This window comes from Elephas maximus, chromosome 22 (assembly GCF_024166365.1).
Source record: "Elephas maximus indicus isolate mEleMax1 chromosome 22, mEleMax1 primary haplotype, whole genome shotgun sequence".
Classification (NCBI taxonomy): Eukaryota; Metazoa; Chordata; class Mammalia; order Proboscidea; family Elephantidae; genus Elephas; species Elephas maximus.
The window spans coordinates 22660541-22685889 of record NC_064840.1 but is presented as its reverse complement, the minus strand read 5'-3'; the positions used below and the strand labels follow the sequence as shown (position 1 = coordinate 22685889).

Below are 25349 nucleotides of genomic sequence, written 5' to 3'. Positions count from 1 at the left end.
CCTAAGTTCAGAAGCTTAGGGTTGTGGTCTCATGGAACATTCCAGTCAACCAGCCTAATACTGATTTTGGTGCACTAGAAAAAAAAAAAAAAAAGTTCTATCTCCTAGTTCGTTCTGTAGTACCCAGGGTCTTAGAAGCTTGTGAGTAGCCATCCCTACTCACTGGGAGCACCAAAGGAAGAAAGAGGGTCAGGAATTGGTGGAGGAAAATGGAAAGTGTGTCCAATAACCTCCATGAACAGCTGCCTCCTTTGACCTGAGGTCAGAAGACAGTGCCTGGTTACCAATACTGAACATTTAGGTTCTTCTATAGAATCCTGATCAAAAGGGGGAAAATGTGAAACAGAAACTCAAATTCCTATGGAATCCAGGCTTTTTGGTGCCATTGAGGTCAGATCACCCCCAAAACAATTACCCTGAGGAAATCTTTAAACCTTACTGAACTATCCCCTGAAGTCATCTTTGAAACAAATAATAGTTTACCCTAATTACAAAAGAATGCCCACGTTCAGCATTTGTGAAATGTGGGTAGTACTAGCCTTTGACCTAACTTCAGGGGGGATAATGAGAATCCAGATCAGTCCAAAGCTAATTCCTATGAGGCAGAAGTCAGACATACTTCCACTCTCCAACCTTTTTACCAGTTCTGACACCAGCCATTCCTTCCACAATATTCTCTACTTCTCTTGTGGGTTCGATAATCCGTTGTAATGGCCACACAAAACTCACAGACCACACTTACAGTTAAGTGGTTTATAAGGAATTAACAGGGTACAACTCAGCATCAGGATCAATTGGCTACAACTCAGGATCAAGATCAGGAAGCATGTAGGCAAAGTCTAGAGGGCCCCCTCAAGGAGAAGAGCACATCCCTCCCTTCTTCAGTGTAAGACAGCTCTCTCAGTCGTGCAAGCAAGCAGGCCCTTCTCTCTGCTGTGCACGCCCCCCCCCTCAGCCACGCTGGCCTCCTCTCAGGCCCCTCAGGACAGACCTCCTCTCAGCCCCCTCAGGATAGGTTTCTTCTTAGCCTCCCTCAGGACAGGCCTCCTCTCGGGCCCCCTTAGGACAGGTCTCTCAGCCCTGTTGTCTGTCACCACCACTCTGCCGCAGAGCCCCTTTCAACCAGTCGCTGTTTTCAGTATTACAGTCCTTGACACATGTTACAGCTCTTTTAGAAGGTTCCTTGCCTCCTCTCTCTGCTTCTCTTTTCCTTCTTTCTTCTGCTGCTTCTTTTCTGTCTGCCAGCCTCTGCAGGGTTGGCTGCATATATAAGCAAACTCCTGGTCAATTTTAAGGCATGACTCTCCCACCAAGGCCACAAACTGACCAATCCCCTCTGGGTAGGCCACAGGCACTCCTTTTGCATTGTAGGCTATAGTCACTTCATTTGCACAGGTATACTGACCAATCCCTGTAAAGTGTGTAAAACAGACCAATCACAGGGAAGGCTGCAGCCGAGAGCCAGACAAAACCTACCAAATCGCAGATTGTTTACAGATTACCCAGGAAATGTCAATCAATCTGGCCAAAAGGAATGAACCCTGTGGCATAGAAAACTAGGGCAAAGGTAACTCCTCAGGGCTTAGGGGATAAATATCTCAAGTTGTTTTTTCCAAAGAATCAAGGCAAAAGGCTACATAAAGAAACTCATTTCACCACAGCATTACACTTTTTTAGAATTATCTATATGTGATCAAACTGACAGTAGCAACACAAAAGGATAGATGAGAAGCTTAAAGGGGCAGTGAGTCTGTGTTAATGATGGTGAAATAGCTTGGAAAAAGCTATGGAGGAAGGTACCACAACTTGAAGAATGTAACCATTGTCACTGAACTGTATATGTAAAAAGTGTTGAAGCGATATGTTTTGTTGTATATATTTTCACAAAAAAATAAATCAATAAATAAGACTCCACCTATGGAGATTAGAAGCAAGGTCTGCCCGCAGGTGAAAAGACCATGGATTACACACCTGAGCTTCCTTTGTCTGGGTTTTATGACTTTTAAAGCTTCCTTCATGATCGTCCTCAACTGTGGAGCTGGCATTTAAGGCTGCAATTCGAATCTAGAGATGGGGGGTTAGGAGAAAGAAACATTGCTTTTAGTTGAGGAGTCAGTCTTTTCAACAACCCCCAAATGAATAGAGCTTTCCTTCAGCATATAATATATTCTGCCTCGAAAAGCTATGGCCTTCTCAGAATCTGGGAAATGAACAAATGATCATCTAGGAAAAAAATAAGGACCAGCACATGTCTTTGGGGTCATGCCAGTCTGTTTAGGGAGCACGCCCTGGGTAGAGTACACTGCAAAAGGAATAGGGGCTAGGGACACCCGAGGAACGGCCTGACACAGCAAAAGACCAGGCATTAGAGTAAGAAATTCCAAAAAAACATGTTAACTTTTGCCTTCCCAGCACCTGTGATAAGGCCTTGCAAGCCACGCCAATGAAAGGGTACCCACAGATGTCCCCACAGTCCTCCCAGCAGAAGGCTGCCCACAGTGAGGGCCTTCAGAGTCCACTCAGAAAAGTGCCCCTCATGCTGGGAGTGAAGTAACGTGAAGGAACTCTTATGCCAGCAAAACAGGCAGGTCTACATCCTTACCATGTTCAGAGAGACTCAGCACTGTTGCTTTACGTCACTTCCCATCACTGGCGGAGGCTGCACAGGGCGACGAACCTGCTAAAGAGGAAACAGGACAGAGAGAGGCCCATGAAAAGCCAGTTAAGTCACACTGCCCACAGGTCTCCCGGGCTCCACACACAGGCTGGTAAGACACCGCCTGGATGGCTATAGGGTCTGGCACACAAGGCCCCTCTGTCTGAGCATCTGCCCTACCAGGCACTGCACCAAGGCCTGAGGACACAGAAAAAAGGGAGACCCACGACTCACTACTTAGCAGAGGCAAGAGACCCATGAACAGCTCTTTTTTCAAAAGCCAAATGAAATAAAGCAAGACCCACAGGCAACATCTAAGGATGGAAAAGAACAATTCTCTTGGAAGGGCTTAAAGAAGGTGAGAGAGTCAGCACGCCTGTGAAGTCTTAAGGAATGGAAACCATCAGAGTGGAGGGACAGTGAAGCAAAAGGCTGAGGGAGCACGGCCTCCCGCGGAAACGAGACATGATGCTGCCAACCTCAGAGTAGGGATGTGAGTGGAGGGTGAAAAGTGGTTTAGGGCCCATCACAGGCTCTAAGCCACAGCAGAAAATCCGAACTTCATTCTGTAGGTAACAGGGAGCCACAGTGGGTTTTCAGGAAAGCAAAAATTTTCAAAGTACAGTTTAGAAATATAACGGAAAAAATATGATTAGAGGCTGGCAGACCAGTTTGAAGGCTGTAAGTGATGATGGGATTGACAAGGATGTGGAGAAACTGGAACTCTTATACAACTGCTAGTAGGTGCAGCCACCACTGTGGGAAGTTTAGTGGTTCCTCAAGAGGTTAAAAATGCCATCAGCACACAACACAGCAATTCTACTCCTGCAGCAGTCCCACGCCTATTTAAATACTCAAGAGGGTTGAAAGCAGGGGCTCAGACAGACACACGGATGCCAGCGTTCACCGAAGCATTATTCTCGATAACCACGAGGTGGGAACAGCCCGAGTGCCCGTCAACAGATGAATGGATAACACAAAGTGAGGTCCGCCCACACAGGGGGGTCTTACTCATCCATAAAGGTACATGCTGCAACGCAGATGAGTCCTGACAACATTATGCTGAGTGAAACAAGTCAGACACAAGTGAACAAATACTGTATGATCCCGCTTGCATGAAATACCTAGAATAGACAAATGTACAGAAACAGAAAGTAAATTAGAGGTTACAGGGGTTGGGGGTAGGAGGGAATGAAGAGCTATGACTTAATGGGTACACAGTTTTTGCTTGGGGTGATGAAAAGCTTTGGAATAGTGGTGATGGTTGCACAACACAGTGCGTGTAATTAATATCCCTGAATTACATCCTTAAAAAGGGTTAAAATGACAAATTTTATGCTATATTTTACCACAATAAAACATATATATATATAAAACTTTTTAAACCTGAAAATGCTATACTGACTGAATATAGCAAGAGATGATTCTTCCCAAATCTCCCCTTTATATCTCCAGCTCTGCATTTGAATCACTCCATCTCTGGGTCTGTTCCTCCCACCGGCCTGGAAGCTCCTCAAGGGCAGGGGCACTGCCTTATTTGTGTTTGTTCCCCCATGTGTGGCACAAAACAGGTGTTCAGTGAGGGAAGGAATGAAGGTGCAGGCAGCAGTATCCTGGCAGCTCAGCTCCTTTCATCAAGCCCTCCAGTGGGGAGAAGCTAGGTGCTCCCAGTGCAGGAGAGACTGCCCTCCGGTGGGGAGAAGCTAGGTGCTCCCAGTGCAGGAGAGACTGCCCTCCAGTGGGGAGAAGCTAGATGCTCCCAGTGCAGGAGAGACTGCCCTCCAGTGGGGAGAAGCTAGGTGCTCCCAGTGCAGGAGAGACTGTACCCCACTTTAGAGACAAGGAGGCTGAGGCTCTGCAACATCTTCCCAAGGATGGGATCCTCTGAGAACAGCAGCTTTCTAACGAAGGCGACTAAGTAAAGATACAGCAAGAACTGGAGAGATTGAAGGACAAACTTAACTCTCAGTCAGTCCTCCTCCAAGACCGACACCGCCACTCACAGGGTGCCCCGCACGGGGCAGGCCAGATGAAGCCATGCAGAGGGGCCCTGCAGGGAGACAGCTCACTGAGGGCTTTGAGGATGCTGTGGGTGCTGCCGCTCTGGGTGACGAGGGGAATCTCTGTCTCAGTCCAAATGAGACTTCATCAAGGAGCATGTCTGAACCCCACCCCCTGGTGCTGCCCCCAGAACACATGCTCACCAACACCGTGTCCTCCGTGAACGATAAAATCTCTCAGCAAACTAAGACTAGAAGAAGATATTCTGAGGCTCACAAACGGCATTTACAAGAAAGCTAACATCACACTTAACAGTGTAAAACTGAATGTTTTCCCCCTAAGATCAGGAACGAGCAAGGGTGACCATTCTCATCATACCTATTCAACAACGTATTAGAAGTCCTAGCCAGGTCAAGAAGGCAAGAAAAAGAAATAAGGGCAAAAAGATTGGAAAGAAAGAAATTCAACTGTCCATATTCACAGATGACGTAATTATCTATGTAGAAAATCTCAAGGACTCTACAAAATAAAATCCTGAAACTAAAAAATGAGTTTAGCAAGGTCGTAGAATAAAGGTCAGCATATAAAATAGTAGGCAGCCATCTAAGATACTCCACTCGTCTCACTGTCAGGAGCAAGGGAGAATGAAGAAAACCTAAAGACACAAGGGAAAGATTAGTCCAAAGGACTAATGGACCACAAGTACCACAGCCTCCACCAGACTGAGTCCAGCACACTAGATGCTGCCCGGCTACCACCACCAACTGCTCTGACAGGGGTCACAACAGAGGGTCCAGGACAGAGCTGGTGAAAAATGTAGAACAAAAGTCTAACTCACAAAAAAAGACGAGACTTACTGGCCCGACAGAGACTGGAGAAACCTCAAGAGTATGGCCCCCAGACACTCTTTTAGCTCAGTAATGAAGTCACTCCTGAGGTTCATCCTTCAGCCAAAGATTAGGCCCATAAAACAAAATGAGACGAAAAGAGCACACCGGCCCAGGGGCAAGGACTAGAAAGCTGGAGAGGGCAAGAAAGCTGGTAATAGGGAACCCGAGGTCAAGAAGGAAGAGTATTGACATGTCATGGGGTTGGTAGCCAGCGTCACAAAACAATATGTGTACTGTTTAATGAGAAGCTAGTTTGTTCTGTAAACCTTCATCTAAAGTACAATAAGAAAAAAAAAAAAGGCAATGGTATATTGCTGCTTTTGCTGTCAGCTGCCGTTGAGCTGGCCCCCAACTCATGTCTACCTAATCCACAACAGGATAGATAATAAACAACTGGAAATCAAAATTGAAAAAGAATATAATTTACAAAAGCTCGAAACATACTGAGGCATAAATCTAACAAAATATGTACAGAATATGTATTCTGAAATCTAAAAAACACTGATGAAAGAACCCAAGGCATAAATGGGAAGACAGACCACGTTCTCTCCAAATGACAAAGGAACTGGAATAGCTCAAACCATTCTGAAAATATGAACAAAGTTGAAGGAAACACACTCCCAATTTTAAGACTTATTCTGAAGCTGCAGTCATTAAGATAGTGTGGAGCTGGTGAAGCAATAAACCCATAACTCAATGAAACAGAATGAAGAGTCCATAAATACACCCAAACAAATACAACCAATTGATTACTGAGAACAATGCAAAGACAATTAAATGAAGAATCTTCTTTTCAGTAAACAGTGTTGGAAAAATTGAACATCCAAAAAAACTTGACCTAAAAGTCACATCTAATACAAAAATTAACTCAAAATGGACTAATTCTATATGTAAAACTATAAAACTTTTAGGAGAAAATGTCTGAAACCTGAGGTTAGACAAGAAGTCCTTACAGATGATACAAAAAGCACAATTCATAAAAGAAAAAAACAGATAAAACAGATTCCAAAATTAAAAACTTTTGCTTTGTGAAAGACACTGTTACAAGAATGAAAAGAGCTACAGACTGGGAGAAAACAATTGCAAATCACATAACCGAAAAGGACACATATCCAGAATATATAAAGAACTCTCAAAACTCATCAGTAATCAAAGCACCAATTAAAAAAGGGCAAAAGACTTGAACAAGTACTTTAGCAAAGATGTACAGATGACAAATAAGCATGTGAAAAGGTATTTAATATCACTAGCAATTAAGGAAATGTACATTAAGACCATGATGAGATACAACTATGCAGTTATCAGAATAACCAAGTTATTTTAAAAACTGACAATGCCAAGTCCTGGTGAGGATACAGAGCAACTGAAACTCTGATTCATTGCTGGTTAAAAAAAAAAAAAAACCAAACCCATTGCCATCGAGTTGATTCCGACTCATAGCGACCCTATACAACAGAGTAGAATTGCCTCATAAAGTTTCCAAGGACACCTGATGGATTCAAACTGCTGACCTTTTTGTTGGTAAGCATAGCATTTAACCACTACACCACCAGACTTTGCTCATTGCTGGTAGAGATGCAAAATGGCACCGCCATGCTTGAACAGTTTCTCAAAAGTTAAACATATACTTACCATGTAACACAGGATCTCACTCCAAGATATTTACCCTACAGAAATGTTCACACACAACCTGTATAACATGGATATAAATTTTAGAATCTCAGGTGCTGGAATATCTGAATTATGTGACTTCAGATCTAAATTTAAAACTTTATTCTGAACTAAGATTTTCATTTCTACTCTTCTAAAAAAAAAACAAACAACAACAAAAAAAAACCATTCAACCTTTTGTCAAAGTTTTACTGCTTGGAAAAAAAAAACAGAAGTCAGCATTCTAACCCAGAAAAAGAATTACTTGGTGCCTGATAATGTTTATGAAGCTGGCCCCAGAGAAGTTGCCTTACTGATAATGCTAAATGAAGTTAAAAAATAGAACCTGTAAATTACTTAATAACCAAGACAGGTATATATCAAGCCTTATCCTTATTCTGACTCCCAAATTAATTTTCACTCATTGGGATTTTTCCACAGCTATTTCTGTTAATTCTTTGTAAATTGGTAAGTAGGCAGAAATTACATTAAAATAAGGGCAGAGGCTGCAGCTATAAAAGTCTTGACTGGTCTGTACAGAGATTTGAGCTTTAACTTATGTAAATAAACTTGCTATCTTAACTGCTTTCAGGGAATTCACCTGGCCCTACCTCACTCCTCCATAGATGGATGGGCAATGTTTACATTTCAAAAGACTTCAGATTTAGAACTGATTTAATCTGCACTCTTTCCTAACTAATGGACTCCAATTAAGTTTGATTCAGTCTGCAATCAATCACTAAACGCCCACATCAAGAATGTTTCCACATCTCACTTCAGAAATATTGCCTTAGTCATACTGTACCAGGGATAAAAGATTTATGTTAGGCTAGAAATTGATGTTAAGAAAGTTTGTAGCTTAACCACCCCTTGTAAATTTCCCTTCTCCACTCTTTCTTTGATGTGAAACCATTTGCTCTGCCTATTAAATACCCTGCTGTTTTCCCTGCAAGGCAGAACACACACTGCTGCCTATTTGGATGCCATGTTTTCTCCATTCCAAGGAATAAAATTATTCCTTCAATAAAATTTTTGCTTTAATTTTTATCAGAGCATTGGTCTAATGTTTACACCAACACAGCATAAATTTTTAGAGTGGTTCCATTCACAACACCAAAAACTAGAAACACCCAACTGTTCTCAACAGGTGAACGAATAAACAAACTGTGATACAGCACACAATGAAATACTACTCAGCATCAACACTATTCATACAAAGAAATACTACTACCAATTAGAAGGAACAAACACAATTGGTACCAGCAACAACACAGATGAATCTCAAAGCCACTGTGCTAAATGAAAGAAGCCAGACTCAAAAGGTTACATACTGGTTGGTTCCATTTACGTGACATTCTTGAAAAGACAAAACTATAGTGATACAACACTGGTTGCCAGGGGCTCAGGCAGAGTGGGGGGCGCCTACAAAGGGGGAGCATAAGGACTTTTTTTTTGGGTGATGTAATTGTTCTGCATCTTGATTGTGGTGATGGTTACACAGTAAATACATACATATGTTAAAACTCATAGAACTGACCATCCAAAAAAAGATCAATGTCATTATGTTAACTGTAATTTTAAATAATGTAAACTTATTGAATTAAATTTAATGAACATAAAAATAATTTAATAAAAATGGACTACTGGACCACAACTACCATAGCCTCCACCAGACTGAGTACAGCACACTAGATGGTGCCCGGCTACCAACACTAACTGCTCTGACAGGGGTCACAACAGAGGGTGCAGGGCTGAGCTGGAGAAAAACGTAGAACAAAATTCTAACTCACAAAAAAAGACCAGACTTACTGGCCTGACAGAGATTAAAGAAACCTAGAGAGTATGGCCCCCAGACACCCTTTTAGCTCAGTAATGAAATCACTCCTGAGGTTCATCCTTTAACCAAAGATTAGACAGGCCCATAAAACAAAACAAGACTAAAAGGGCACACCAGCCCAGGGCAAGGCCTAGAAGGCAGGAGGGAACAGCAAAGCTGGTAATGGGGAACACAAGGTCGAGAAGAGAGAGTGTTGACATGTCATGGGGTTGTTAACCAATGTCATAAAACAATATGTGTACTAACCGTTTAATGAGAAGCTAGTTTATTCTGTAAACCTTCATGTAGAATAATTTAAAAAATAATAATAATTTAATAAAAATAAAAAGTTTTTTAAGGGGCAGCAATCCAGCTATCAGACACAGTAGATTTAAGCGCAGAAGTATTAAATGTGACAAAGGCACAATTCACACTGATGATGTAAACAATTATGAACATGCACTAAATAACACAGTAGCCAGCATTAAGAAGAAAACACCACAGGAGAGGCAAGGACACGTAGTTAGAAACACTAAAAATAGGAGACTTTAATACACCATTCTTAGTAGAAGACAAATCAAGTGGACAAAAATAAGTAAGGAGGCAGAAGGTCTAAACAATATAACAAATAGATGAGATAGTACAGCTGGATACATATTAAAACTGTTGTTGTGTGCTGTCAGGTCAATTCCAATTCATAGTGAACTTTTAGGACAAAGTAGAACTGTCCCACAGGGTTTCCTAGGCTGTAATCTTTAGGCAGCAGATCACCAGGTCTTTTCTCTTGCAGAGCGGCTGGTGGATCTGAACTGCTGACCTTTCAGTTAGCAGCCAAGTGCTTAACCACTTTGCAACCGGTGTTCCTTATGAAACTACCAGATGACCCAGCAATTCCACTCCTATGGATATACTCAAGAGACTTGAAAGCAGGGACTCAAACAGATACACGTATACCAATGTTCACTGCTGCATTATTCACAATAGCCAAATGGTGAAAACAACCCACGAGTCTATCAGCAGATAAATGGATAAACAAAATATGATGCAATATTATTCAGTCATAAAGAGAAATGAAGTTCTGATAACATGCTTGCCATGCAGTTAATTACTTAATGTGGCCCTTCTAACCACAGTCTTTGTTACTCCCACCAAATGACTGGATGACAACTATGAAAATAAGAAGCTTGTGGCCCACCAAGGGGACTGGATGGCTTGCTAATAACGTAAATAAGGTGCATGGCACTCTTATGCTGGTGGGACTATGCAAATAAGGTGTAGGCAACTGTGGTATTTCTGTTAGAGCAGTAATAGATAACTAAGACAGCATTTGATACTGGGAGTGGGGTGCTGCTCTAACAGATACCTAAAATGTGGAAGTGCTTTTGAAACTGTGAATGGATAGAGGACCAGCAGCAGCAGTGGACCAGAAGCAAAAGAGCCAGGAGACCAGTGCCACATAGCACTGAAGCCAACCCACAGAGCAAGAGAGTTGAGTGCCTGTATGCAGGAGGCTTACTGGTAGAGTGGGGTGCCTCCAAGCACTTATCAGTGGAGCTACTGAGCTCTGGAACACTTGCCCCAGCAGGGCAGGTGGGGACGTGAGGTCCAAGGGGCCGAGAGGCCAACAAAACAGGAAGCAGAAGCTGAAGAAACAAGGAACACAGAAAGCTGAGCTGCCTCAGTCTCAAAAGGTATGGCCTTGACCTCTGGGGTTTCAAAGGGTAGAGACATGGCCTCTGGTGTCTCTAAAGTTGAAGTCGCCACGTAGATGAACTAAGAGAATGCTGTGTCTAAAGTCAAGGGAGCAGAGTTGCCGTCCCAGTGAGCCTGGAAGGCAGAGTTGAAGCCCAGAGCCAAGGGGCCTCCACGCAGAACCTGGAGACTGCCGCCAATACCTAGAGTCTGGAGGGCAGGACTATTGTGTAAATGGTCTTAGAGAACAGAGGATGATTTTCAAAGCCTTGAGAGCTAATGTAATGTGTTCTGCTGACTTGCTTGGTACCTGTTATACCTTCTTTCCCTCCAATTTCTCCTATTTGTAATGGAAATGTCTAGCTTGTGCCTGTTCTGCCATTGTAGTCCGGAAGCAGATAACTTGTATTCTAGATTTCACAGATGAAGAGGAATTTTTAGACTCTGGACTTAGAGTTGATTTAAGACTTTTGCTATGATATGATGGGGTGAATGTTTTACATGTGGAAGCATATGAATTTTGTGGGGCCAAAGGGTGGAAACCCTGGTGGCGTAGTGGTTAAGAGCTACAGCCACCAACCAAAAGCTTGGCAGTTCAAATTCACCAGGTACTCCTTGGAAACCCTGTAGGGCAATGCTACTTTGTCCTTTAGGGTTATTATGACTCAGCATCAACTTGATGGCAACGGGTTTGGTTTTTGTTTGTTTGAAGGGTGAAATGTCATAGACGGAGTTATGTCCCCCGAAAGTATCTATCAATCTGGCTAGGTCATCATTCCCAGTATTGTATGATTGTCTACCATTCTGTCATCTGATGTGATTTCCCTATGTGTTCTAAATCTATTACTATGATATAATGAGACAGATTAGTGGCAGTTATATTGATGAGATCTACAAGATTAAATACCATCTTAAGCTAATCTCTTTTGAGATATAAAAGAGAAAAGCAAGCAGAGATGGGGACCTCATACCACCAAGAAAGCAGTGCCACGAGCAGAGCGCATCCTATGGACCCGGGATTCCTATGCAGAGGAACTCCTAGACCAGAGGAAGCTTGATGACAAGGGCCTTCCTCCAGAGCCGACAAAGAAAGAAAGCCTTCCCTTGGAGCTGGCACCATGAATTCAGACTAATAGTCTTCTGGACTGTGACAGAATAAATTTCTCTTTGTTAAAGTCATCCACTTGAGGTATTTCTGTTATAGAAGTACTAAATGAGCAAGACAGGAACCTTAACAAGGTGATTGTCAGTTTTGCCATCCTGTTAGGCTTTAAAGAACAGTCAATCCCAGAGCCAAAGGAGACCTACTAACACCAAGAAAGAGCTAGGAGTTAAGTACATCCATTGGACCAAGGATCCCAGTGCTGAGATCTCCTAGACCTAGGAGACAGAGAGGGAGAAACCTGTAGCACGAGAGATGGCAAGAAGCAGCGGCAGAGAAATGGCAACAGCAGAGGCAGCTGAACAAGGAGACCGGCAGAAGACAGCAAGACAGGCTGCCTGACCCACACAGCAGGGCAGTTACAGTGGGTTTGCGGACCCACAGAGTGGTTGAGCCAAACGCCTTCAGGCAGGAGGCCTCCTGGCAGAGTACTAGAAAAAAACTTCGGTGAATTCCTCTTTACCCTTGATATAGAGAAAGCCCTTCTAGCTGTAATTTAAAATCCAGAGTCAGTAAAACAAAAATAATTATAAATTTTGCTATACAAAAAATAAAAAATTTTGCATGACAAAAAATACAAAGAAGTCAAAAGGCAACTGACAAATACAACATATACCAAACACAAAGGGCTAATAACCCTAAAAGAAAAAAAAAACCCAGTGCCGTCCCTAATAATATATAAAACCAAAATACCAAATCCATTGCTGTCGAGTTGATTCTGAGTCATAGCAACCTTGTAGGACAGAGTAGAAGTACTCCATAGGATTTCCAAGGCTGTAATCTTTATGGAAGCTGACTGCCACATCTTTCACCCATGGAGCGGCTGGTGGGCATGAACTGCCGTCCTTCTGGTTAGCAGCTGAGTGCTTAACCACTGTGCAACCTTAACAATATATAAAGAACACTTAAAAATGGATGGAAAGAACACCAGGAATCACAGCCCAGCCAAGTGACACACACATTTTTGGGGGAACATAATTCAATCCATGACAGAAGGCAAAGAAAGAAAAAAGAGCAGGGCCAAAATGGCAAAGTAGTCAGATGCTTCCAGTGAGCCCTCTTACAGCAAAGACCCGAAAAAACAAATGAAACAATTACATTTATGACGAGCTAGAAGCCGCGAAAATCAAAGGCAAAGTCAGAAAACAGGCTGAGCGACAGGGGGAGAGAAAGACCGTTCAGAAGTGGAGAAGAGTTGCCAGACCTGAATCGCCAGGAACCCTCAGGCTGCGGTCAGCTGGCAGTAGCGTTCTGCCACAGTTTCCTCAGGGAGAAACAGCCAGCCACACAGACTATTCATACCTCTGGAACCAGAAAAGAATGGTGCTTTTGGCAAAAACTAAGTACTTGCGTATATTTTACTGTGCCCCAGCCCCCAAGCTGGCTTCAGTGGCTATAGATTTCCCTGGGCCTGAGTATACGTCCTGTTGGGCACCCTGAGCCCTATTCCCAGAATTGGAAAAGGAATAAATTCACAATTGGGGAAAAGATAATCTGCCAGCTCCATTAACCTGGGGAGCTCTGGACAGAAGCGACTCCTGTCCAGGCATAAACGGTCCATCGACTTTGAATACCTTTCCCCCCTGCATGGACCTGTGTGGGCTTATTTCAGGAGAACAGACCCTTGTTGGCAGGCTGCAACTATTTCAGCTGTGTGGTGAAAGGTGGGTGTTTGATGTTTGAAACTGCTTTGCCTAATTAATCAGGGTCCTCACCAACCCATATCAGGGGCCTAAGGACTGATGGCTCTACTCAGGTCGCCCAGCTACCTGCAACAGGCATCCAAGGATAACTGGTACCTCCCGGTCCTTACAACCAAAACCACTGGGTGCCCAAGGTCTGTCTGCAGAACCCACCCCCCTGTGCACTGCAGGGAACAGGGATGCACTTTCCTCACAAACACTCGGAGGACAGTTGGCAGCCCCCTGCTGCAACCAGATACTGGTACCTACGCCAATCATCCCTGCCCCTCTAAGACTGTAGGACAGAGCCTGTACCACACACTAGATGACCAACTACCTGGACACCTGACCTGAATCCATACAAGAAAAGTAATTGGACTCCTAGGCTCATATACCTGGTAACAGCTGTACCCATCTGTAGACAGGATGTTAGAGCTTCAAAGGCAAAAATAATCAAGCTAGCTCACTCAAGCAACCGATTTGCACATATCAAAACAAAACAAAGTGAGAAGCTAGGATACAGTAAGCAAACAATAACTTACAGATGGATGGCATGGAGACAACAATCAATATCAAATCACATAAAGAAGCAGAACATGATTGCTTCAACAAGCTCTCAAAACAAAGAATCAAGGGATCTTCTGAATGAAGGTGCCTTCCTGGAATTACCAGATGCAGAATACAAAAGATTAATATACAGAACTCTTGGAGACACAAGGAAGAGATCAGGCAATATGCAGAACAAACTAAGGAACACACAGATAAAGCAGTTGAAGAAATTAAAAAGGCTGTTCAAGAACATAATGAAAAATTTAATAAGCTGCAAGAATCCACAGAGAGACACCAATTAGGAATTCAGAAGATTAACAATAAAGTTACAGAATTAGACAACTCAGTAGAAAGTCAGAGGAGCAGAACTGAGCAAGTAGAAGGCAGAACTCATGAGATTTAAGATAAAACACTTGGAATCAATATGTTTGAAGAAAAATCAGATAAAAGAATTTAAAAAACAAATGAAGAAACCCTAAGAATCATGTGGGGCTCTATCAAGGGAAATAACCTACAAGTGACTGGAGTACCAGAACGGGGAGGGATAACAGAAAATACAGAGAGAATTGCTGAAGATTTCTAGGCAGAAAACTTTCCTGATACCCTAAAAGAAGAGAAGATATCTATCCAAGATGCTCATCAAACTCCACATAAGGTAGATCTTAAAAGTCACCAAGATATAGTATAATCAACCATGAAAAAAACAAAGAAACACAGAATCTTAAGAGCAGCTAGGGATAAACAAAAAGTCACCTACAAAGGAGAGTCAATAAGAATAAACTCAGACTGCTCATGAGAAACCATGCAGGCAAGATGAAAATGGAGTGACTTATATAAAGCACTGAAGGAAAAAAACTGCCAGTCAAGAATCATATAGCAAGCAAAACTGTCTCTCAAATATGAAGGCGAAATTAGGACATTTCCAGATAAACAGGAGTTTGGGGAATTTGTAAAAACCAAATTAAAACCGCAACAAATACTAAAGGGAGTTCTACGGTTAGAAAATCAATAATATCAGATATCAACCCAAGACTAGAATACTGGACAGAGAAATCAGATCTCAACCCAGATTAATCAAGATAAAAATATGCTCAAAACAAGGAAACAGTGATGTTATTATGTAAAAGAATCCAACATTAAAACAATAAAGAGGGACTAAGAAATATAGTCATAGATCTTTCATATGGAGAGGGAGACAAGGCAATATAAAGAAATAAAAGTTTAAACTTAGCAAAATAGGGTTAAATATTACAGTAACCACAAAGGAGACTAACAATCCTACCCATCAAAATAAAACACAAGGAAAAAATAGAGACTCAGGAGAAACAAAAACAACTACAATAAGAGGAATAAGAGGAAAAGACAATATATAAACTACTCAGCACAAAAAACTAAGTGGGAAAAAGAAACTGTCAACAACGCACACAAAAAGACATCAAAATGACAGCACTAAACTCATAAAAAAAAAACTCATACCTATCCATAATTACGCTGAATGTAAATGGACTAAATGCACCAATAAAGAGACAGAGAGTGGCAGAATGGATTAAAAAAACACGATCCATCTATATGCTGCCTAAAAGAGACACACCTTAGGCTTAGAGACACAAACAAACTAAAACCCAAAGGATGGAAAAAAAATAGATCAAGCAAACAACAATCAAAAAAAAGCAGGAGAGGCAATATTAATTTCTGACAAAACAGACTTTAAAGTTAAATCCACCCCAAAGGATAACGAAGGACATTATATAATGATTAAAGGGATAACATACCAGAAGGATATAACCATTATTAAATATGTACGCACCCAATGACAGGACTACAAGATACTTAAAACAAACTCTAACACCATTGAAAAGTAAGATAGACAGTGCCACAATTATATTAGGAGACTTCAACACACCACTTTCAGTGAAGAACAGGACATCCAGGAAAAAGCTCAATGAAGACAGGGGAGATCTAAATGCCACAAACAACCAACCTGACCTCACAGGCATACACAGAACACTTCACCCAATAGAGGGCAAGTATACTTTCTTTTCTAACACACATGGAACATTCTCTAGAATAGACCATGTATTAAGTCATAAAGCAAGCCTTAGCAGAATCCAAAACACTGAAATATTACAGAGTATCTTCTCTGATCATAAGGATGTAAGAGTAGAAATCAATAACAGAAAAAGCACAGAAAAGAAATCACTTGGAAACTGAACAGTACCCTGCTCACAAAAGACTGGGTTATAGAAGACAGGAAGGTTGGAAAAAAAAAATTCATAGAATCCAATGAGAATGAAAACACTTCCTATCGGAACCTGTGGGACACTGCAAAAGCAGTGCTCAGGGGTCAATTTATATCGGTAAACGCACACATACAAAAAGAAGAAAGGGACAAAATCAAAGAATTATCCTTATAACTTGAACAAATATAGAGCAACAAAAGAAACCCTCAAACACCAGAAGAAAGCAAATAATAAAAATAAGAGCAGAATTCAATGAAATAGAGAACAGAAAAACAATTGAAAGAGTTAACAAGACCAAAAGCTGTTCTTTGAAAAAAATAATAGAATTGATAAACCACTGGCCAAGCTGACAAAAGAAAAACAGGAGAGGAACCAAATAACCCAAATAAGAAATGAGATGGGCAATATACAACAGACCCATCTGAAATTAAGAGAATCACATTAGACTATGACAAAAAATTGTACTCCAATAAATCTGGAAACCTAGAAGAAATGGATGAATTTCTAGAAACACACTACCTACCGAAACTAACACAAACAGAGGTAGAACAACTAAATAAACCCATAACGAAAGAGACTGAAAGGGTATTTTAAAAACTCCCAACAAATAAAAACCATGACCCTGACGGCTTCACTGCAGAGTTCTACCAAACTTTCAGAGAAGAGTTAACACCACTACTACTAAAGGTATTTCAGAGCACAGGAAAGGACGGAATACTCCCAAGCTCATTCTATGAAGCCAGCATATCCCTGATACCAAAACCTGGTAAAGACACCACAAAAAAAGAAAATTACAGACCTATATCCATCCTGAACCTAGATGCAAAAACTCTCAACAAAATTCTAGCCACCTGAATTCAACAACATATCAAAAAAATAATTCACCATGAAGAGTGGGATTCATACCAGGTATGCAGGGATGGTTCAACATTAGAAAAACAATTAATGTAATGTAATCCACCGTATAAATAAAAGACAAGAGCCACATGATCTTATCACTTGATGCAGAAAAGGCATTTGACAAAGTTCAACACCCATTTATGATAAAAACTCTCAGCAACACCAGAATAGAAAGAAAATTCCTTAACGTAATAAAGGGCATTTATACAAAGCCAACAGCCAACATCAGCCTAAATGGAGAGACTCTATAAGTATTCTCCTTGAGATCAGGAGCCAGACAAGGATGCCCTTTTTCACCACTCTTATTCAACATTGTACTGGAGGTCCTAGCCAAAGCAATTAGGCTAGATAAAGAAACAAAGGCCATCCAGACTGGTAAGAAAGACGTTAAAGTATCTCTATTTGCACATCACATGATCTTACACACAGAAAACCCTCAAGAGTCCTCAAGAAAACTACTGAAACCAACAGAAGAGTTCAGCAGAGTATCAGGATAAAAAAAAAAAATTTTTTTTTTATACGTAAAAAATCAGTTGGATTCCTCTACACCAACAAAAAGAACACTGAAGAGGAAATCACCAAACCAATACCATTTACGCTAGCCTCCAAGAAGATAAAATACTTGGGAATAAATCTTACCAGAGATGTAAAAGACCTTTACCTAGAAAACCACAAGACACTACTGCAGGAAACCAAAAGAGACCTACAGAAGTGGAAAACATACCTTGCTCGTGGACAGGAAGACTTAACATTGTAAAAATCTCTATTCTACCAAAAGCCATATACAGATACAACACAATTCTTATCTAAATTCCAACATTTTTTAATGAGATGAAGAAACAAATCACCAGCTTCATATGGAAGAGAATGAGGCCCCGGATAAGTAAAGCATTACTGGGGAAGCCTCACTCTACCTGATTATAGAACCAATTATACTGCCACAGTAGTCCAAACAGCCTGGTACTGGTACAACAACGAATACACAGACCAGTGGAACAGAATTGAGAATCCATACATAAAACCATCCACATATGAGTAGCTGATATTTGACAAAGGCCCAAAGACAGTTAAATGGGGAAAAGACAGTCTCTTTAACAAACGGTGCTGGCATAACTGGATATCCATCTGTAAAAACATGAAACAAGACCCATACCTCACACCATGCACGAAAACGAACTCAAAATGGATCAAAGACCTAAATATAAAATCTAAAACGATAAAGATCATGGAAGAAAAAATAGGGACAATGTTAGGAGTCCCAATACATGGCAATAAACTGCATACAAAACATTACTAACAGTGCAGAAGAGAAACCAGATCACTGGGAGCTCCTAAAAATCAAACATCTATGCTCATCCAAAGACTTCACCAAAAGAGTAAAAAGATTATCTACAGACTACAAAAAAGTTTTTAGCTATGACATTCTGATCAGCGTCTGATCTCTAAAATCTACATGATACTACAAAAACTCAACTACAAGAAGACAAATAACTCAATTAAAAAATGGGCAAAAGGTATGAAAAGGCACTTCACTAAAGAAGATATTCAGGTAGCTAACAGATACTTGAGGAAATGCTCACAATCATTTGCCATTAGAGAAATTCAAATCAAAACAACAATGAGATCCTACCTCACTCCAACAAGACTGGCATCAATCCAAAAAATGCAAAATAATAAATGTTGGAGAAGTTGGGGAAAGACTGAAACACTAATACACTGCTGATGGGAATGTAAAATGGTACAACCACTTTGGAAGTCGATTTGGCACTTTCCTAAAAAGCTAGAAATAGAGCTATCATACAATCCAGCAATCCCACTCCTTGGAATATAGCCTAGAGAACAAAGAGCCTTTACATGAACAGATATATGCACACCCACATTCACTGCAGCATTTTTCACAATAGTAAAAAGGTGGAAGCAAACAAGGTGCCCATCAACAGATGAATGGATAAATAAATTATGGTATATTCACACAATGGAATACTACGCATCGATAAAGAACAGTGATGAATCTGTGAAACATTTCATAACATGGAGGAACCTGGAAGGCACTATGCTGAGTGAAATTAGTCACTTACAAAAGGACAAATATTGTATAAGACAACTATTATAAGAACTCAAAATATTGTATAAGACCACTATCATAAGAACTCGAGAAATAGTTTAAACTGAGAACACATTCTTTTGCGGTTATGAGGGGGGAGGGAGGGAGGGTGGGAGAGGAGTATTTATTAATTAGATAGTAGATAAGATCTACTTTAGGTGAAGGGAAGGACAACATTCAATACTGGGGAGGTCAGCACAATTGGACTAAACCAAAACAAAGAAGTTTCCTGAATAAACTGAATGCTTCGAAGTCCAGTGTAGCAGGGGCAGGGGTCTGGGGACCATGGTTTCAGGGGACATCTAAGTCAATGGGCAAAATAAAATGTATTAAGAAAACATTCTGCATCCAATTGTGGCGTCTGGGGTCTTAAACGCTAGCAAGCAGCCATCTAAGATGCATCAATTGGTCTGAACCCACCTGGATCAAAGGAGAAGGAAGAACACCAAAGACACAAGGTAATTATGAGCCCAAGAGACAGAAAGGGCCAGATAAAGCAGAGACTACATCAGCCTGAGACCAGAAGAACTAGATGGTACCTGGCTACAATCGATGACTGCCCTGAAAGGGAACACAACAGAAAACCCCAGGGGGAGCAGGAGAAGAGTGGGATGCAGACCCCAAATTCTTGTAAAAAGATCAGCCTCAATGATCTGAGACTAGAAGGACCCTGGAGGTCATAGTCCCCAGACCTTCTGTAAGCCCAAGACAGGAACCATTCCCAAAGCCAACTCTTCAGACAGGGATAGGACTGGACTATGGGATAGAAAATGATACTGGTGAAGAGCGAGCTTCTTAGATCAAGGAGACACATGAGACTATGTCGGCAGCTCCTGTCTAGAGAAGAGATGAGAGGGCAGAGGGGGTCAGAAGCTGGACAAATGGACACGGAAATAGTGGAAGGAGTTTGCTGTCTCATTAGATGGAGAGTAACTAGGAATATATAGCAAGGTGTATATAAGTTTTTGTATGACAGACTGGCTTGATTTGTAAACTTGCACTTAAAGCACAATAGAAATTTTTCAAAATTTTTTTTTCAGAAAAAAATGATAGAAAAAACCCAAAAACTTGATAAATACGAAAAAAATATGAATGGACAATTCACAAAAAAAAGACACACAACTGGCTCTCAAACATGAAAAGACTTTCAAACACATGTACTCTCAACTCAGCAATTCTGCTTCTAGGAATCTATCCTAAAGATATACTTCCAACAATATGGAAATACATATGCACAGGATTATTTATCATAGCACTGCTTGTAATGAAATGTATTACAAGCTTTTGGAAACAACCTAAATGACCATCAATAAGAAAGTAGAGGAATAAATTATAGTACATCTACACAATGAAGTAATATACAGGTGTAAAAATTAATAAGAGAATGTTCATAGCAATATTATCCACAATAACCAAAATGTAGAAACAATCCAAATGTCCGTCAACTTTAGAATGGATAAATAAAATGTGGTACATCGATACAAGTGGAATATTATTCAACCATAAAAAATATGTAGCATGAAGTTCTGATACATGCTACAACATGAAGAAATCTTGAAAACATTAACAAAAAAGCTAGTCACAAAAGACCACATATTGTACGATCCCATTTATAGGAAATGTCCAGAAGAGGCAAACCAATAACAGAAAGGAGATTAGTGGCTGCCAGGAGCTGGGGTAGGAGAGGATGAGAAGCAACTGCTAACAGGTACAGGGTTTCTTTTTGACATGATAAAAATGTTCTAAAATACACTGTGGTGATGCTTCCACAACTCTATGACTACACTAAAAACCACTGCAATAACTGTATACTTTAAACAGGTAAAATGGTATGGTATGTGAATTATGGGAGTCCCTGCGTAGGGCAGGAAACCCGGGTGGCGTAGAGGTTAAATGCTATGGCTGCTAACCGAGAGGTGAGCAGTTCGAATCCACTAGGCGCTCCTTGGAAATTCTACTGGGCGGTTCTACTCTGTCCTATAGGGTGGCTAAGAGTTGCAATCGACTCGACGGCAGTGGGTGGTTTGGTAGGGCAAACTGTTAAGCATTCAACTACTAGCTAAAAAGTTAATGGTTTGAACCCACCCAGAGGAGCCTCAGAAGATAGACCTGGTGATCTGCTTCTGAAAGGTCAGTCTTAAAAACCCTAATGGAACAGTTCGACTCTCTAACACATGGGGTCACCATGAATAGAATCAACTTGATGGCAACTAACAACATGTTAATAAGATCTCAATAAAGCTGTTTAAAAAAAAAAGAACGAGGAAGACTTCTATGAACAGATATGGGGCGATTTTCAAGACATACTGTTAAGTGAAAAAGCAAACGCAAATATCTATAGTATGCTGGCCTTTAATAAAGAAGGAATATAAGAAAATACACATATATCTGCTTATTTGCACCAAGGAATTACAGGACGGATTAAACCAGATACTAAAGAAGATTGGCTACCTACAGGGGGTGGGCAGAAAAGTGGTGAAAAGAAGGTGAGACCAGGAAGAGGTGGTGGAGTAAGAAGGGAGTGGCACTGCTTTACATACATCTTCCTGTATAGTTCTGACTCTGGGAACCACAGTCATGTACTGCACACTCCCAAAATAAACAATTAAATCAACCAAAACTGCGTATAAACAGAAACAAAGGAACTTAACTGTGGTACAAATGAATAACGACCACACTGACGGGCATGTAGAAAAGAACCTTGGAACTCTATGGGGCAGTTCTACTCTGTCCCACAGGGTCGCTATAAGTCGGAATCGACTTGACAGCAGTGGGTTTGGTGGGTTTTTTTTTTTTTTTAATTCTTCTATAAAAGGAACCAGAGCTCCTTGGAGAATTGGTTGAATCCAGGTTTGAGGCAGGGAAAATATAAGATGAGCCTGGAACACTTGTGGTGCCACAGAAAATAAGGAAGTAGTCAAAAAAAAAGAAGTGAAGCATTTTTGAAAGGACACAAAAACCAACCTGAAGGAGATTCTAAACTGCCAAAGCTGGAACACTGAGCATCAAAATAAAACATGATAATACCGGATTTTGATTAACAGAATAAAATGATCCATGGTCCATAGTGATACGAAGAAATAATCAAATAAATAGGAGAGACAGGACAGCTCATCCTTACAGTAGAATTTCAGTTAATGAGTGTAGAAGGAAAGAGTGAAATAGAGAATCACCACTAGGCAAACATCATAGCAATAAATGTTGCGCACAGATCCAAGATGGATGCTAAACTTAGCAGCCATAAGTTTGTGGAAAAATAGAATTTGTACCCGCTCAAAGTATCTCTCCCAAGATAACAACTACAGAGGGAAACATACAACCTTATACTACAGAAACATGGCAGACAACAATTTAACCAAGTGACCAAGGTAAATATCACAGGTTGTAAGACATATCAACATCATGAACCCTTTAATATGTCGCACTAAGAAGGACATACCATCATGTTTGGGTTATTCTGGCCAAAAACACATAACCTCACTCCAGTCATGAGAAAACATCAGACTAACCCAAACTGAGGGACATTAGAAAAAAATAACTGATCAGTACTCTTCAAAATTATTAAGACCAAGAAAGACAAGAAAAGACCAAGGAACTGTTAGAGACTACAGGAGGCTAAGAAGAAATAACTAAATGCAACATGAGATCCTGGATAGGATCCTGGAATAAAAAAAAAAAAAACGAACATTCATGGAAAAACTGGTAAAATTCAAATTAGGTCTATAGTTTTGTTGGAGGAATGGGTCTGCCTCTACGCCTCGCATCCAGGCTGCCTAAGTAAAGGCCTTGGGCCCAGTATTCTCTGATAAAGAGGCTGGGAACTGGGTTGCCTTCTTTCTCCCAGCTCCTTCTTATCAGAGAAGACTTCCCCCTGTTCTGGGCACACCGTAACTTTCTTTGTCTCTTGCATATGCACAGGCACCATAAAGCGCCAGGCCTACCCCACTTCTATATCTTTCCCAGCAGGGTCTCTCATACCAGGGTACAGGAAAGAAAACGTGCCAGATTATAAGAGCCGGCCTTGGTGGGTAGACTGAAGGGGAAAAGGGCTTTGTGATGCCAAACACGGGTGCCCCCATGTGGTTTGCTAGTTCACTACAGCTTGCATTCTTATGTAAGCACCTGGCATGCAGCCACTATCATCCACCACCACTATAAAATTTCTGCCTTCCCACTGAGGGGTGCAGAGATCTGTTCTGGTCCTGCAGCAGCCCGGACTTGGACTTGGCCTTGTACGTAACTCTCCCTAATGAAACCCTTTACCACCACCCTGGAGTTGCCTGCTTCTTTCTTCAGTCTCTCGGCACCCTCCATTTTTGGAGACAAGTTTCACATTACTGGCCCATGTCTGGACAATTGGTGAGCCAACCAGGAGACTGAGGAAATGGACAATAGGTGTCAGGTGTCTTTGGGGGAAATCCCGGGTTGGCCAGCAACCTCCAGTGGGGAAGCCTGGTCCGTATGCTTTTCTTGAGGGGAAATCCCAGCTGGTCACCAAAGCCCAGCTAGCTGCTGAAGCTTGCATAAGAGCTTTGCATAAAGAGTTACAATTGGAAAGGAATGTGTGGCAGTCATGAGGGCATGATTGACACACTGAGCATCGGCGCTGACAAACAGGATGAGCAACCAGAAATGCTCACCTGCAGGTTTGTAAAGATGGGTGATTCAAGGGCTAAGGGAACAACCCCCTAGCCATTGCCCAAAGCCCTCCAAGAATGGGACTGAAGATAGTTGGAGTTAAGCAGGTCCCTGGCACTGAGAACACCCTGTAACACCCAGTCCAAAGCAAGAGTTAAAACAGCAGGAAAAAATTAAAAAGCCCTTCAAGATAGCTTGTGTTGAACGACCTTAAAGAGACCCTCTCTGATAGCTGCCCCTGACAAGATAACCAAGGAGCAACATAGCCACAGCTGCAATAGTAAGGGGAAAACTAAAATAGGAGGACCCATCTCCATGTTACCAGGCAACTGGGCTGAACCCATGCTTGTACTTGGTATGGTGAAGGCGTGGCTCCACAAATGACTGAGGGCTCTGCCAACTTTTCCTAGATCTTCTTTCAGAAATAATTAAGACTGAGGATTAAGCCTAGGTCCCTCTGTCACCAGGGAGGACCAAAGGCCTTATGTTATAATTAAAGTCCAATGAGGAAAACTTTTGAGTTTGAGGTCACTATCACTGAGACACTTGCCCAAGCCTGACTATGGATAAGTCCCTTTGGGGCCCCTACAAATTCTTATTGTATGTACTGATGATATTAACGCACACCTTTGAAAACTTTTGCCTCCAAGTCCTGATGGGGATTGCCGCAGTTAGGGCCGTTTTTAGAGGGGCATACAGAAACTGTGACATGGGCTATAGCTAATAGCCTGGCCATTCAATCTGGCCGCTGACAACCCTCTAACTGACAAATAAAGCAAGCCCCTATGGAGATGAGACATCTGGACAAAAAAATCAGTTCTGCTCCTGATAAGCTTTTGTTACTTATGTGGATGGTCACCAGAAAAGTCCCTAAGCTAAGAGTGGAAAACAACGAACAACCAGCTGACTGCAGAGGCTGAGGCACTGTCTGCTCCAGAGCAACGAGACAGGCAACTGAGCACCTCCTGGATTTAAGAAAGGATGGTCCATGGAGATTCACACACCATCCTAGACTGGGCCTACATGCATGGACTGCCACTGTCATCAGAAAATGCCAGACAGCACAGAAAAGCTGACCTGCCTACAAGACCCTGGCCAAGGCTAAAACCTGTGCAAAGAGATTCCTGAGCCAAGAGGCCAGAGCATTCTTGGCAGGTAAATCATACCAGCAACTTTTATCCTATAGTCTTCGACTGGCTCTTGAATGAACTCTTCATGTTCTACATCACCCCCAAACCACAGGGGCAACGAGTACTTCAATGCACACACTTAATCGGCTGATGGGAGGGGACAAGACAACCCCAGCCTGAACTATGCATCTCAGACAAGCAATCTGGGGTCTCCATGCAGCAGTTACCTGCAAGGGCAT

General features: G+C 41.5%; 1 protein-coding gene across 9 annotated transcripts in view; it reads right to left on the bottom strand.

Moving 5' to 3' along the window:
- CABIN1 (calcineurin binding protein 1) overlaps window positions 1–25349 on the bottom strand; it is a 192518-nt gene that overhangs the window by 164480 nt on the left and 2689 nt on the right. For 4 of the 9 annotated variants that reach the window (XM_049865386.1, XM_049865395.1, XM_049865394.1 and 1 more), the window contains exons 2-3: window positions 2603–2680; window positions 1972–2064 (exon numbers count right to left, since the gene is read on the bottom strand). In XM_049865386.1, coding sequence (XP_049721343.1) covers window positions 1972–2064; window positions 2603–2605 — 96 coding nt within the window. In that variant the 5' untranslated portion in view covers window positions 2606–2680. Of the gene's footprint in view, window positions 1–1971; window positions 2065–2602; window positions 2681–12560; window positions 13172–25349 lie in introns of all 9 variants that reach the window. The other 5 variants (XM_049865389.1, XM_049865393.1, XM_049865387.1 and 2 more) reach the window with 4 other exon arrangements.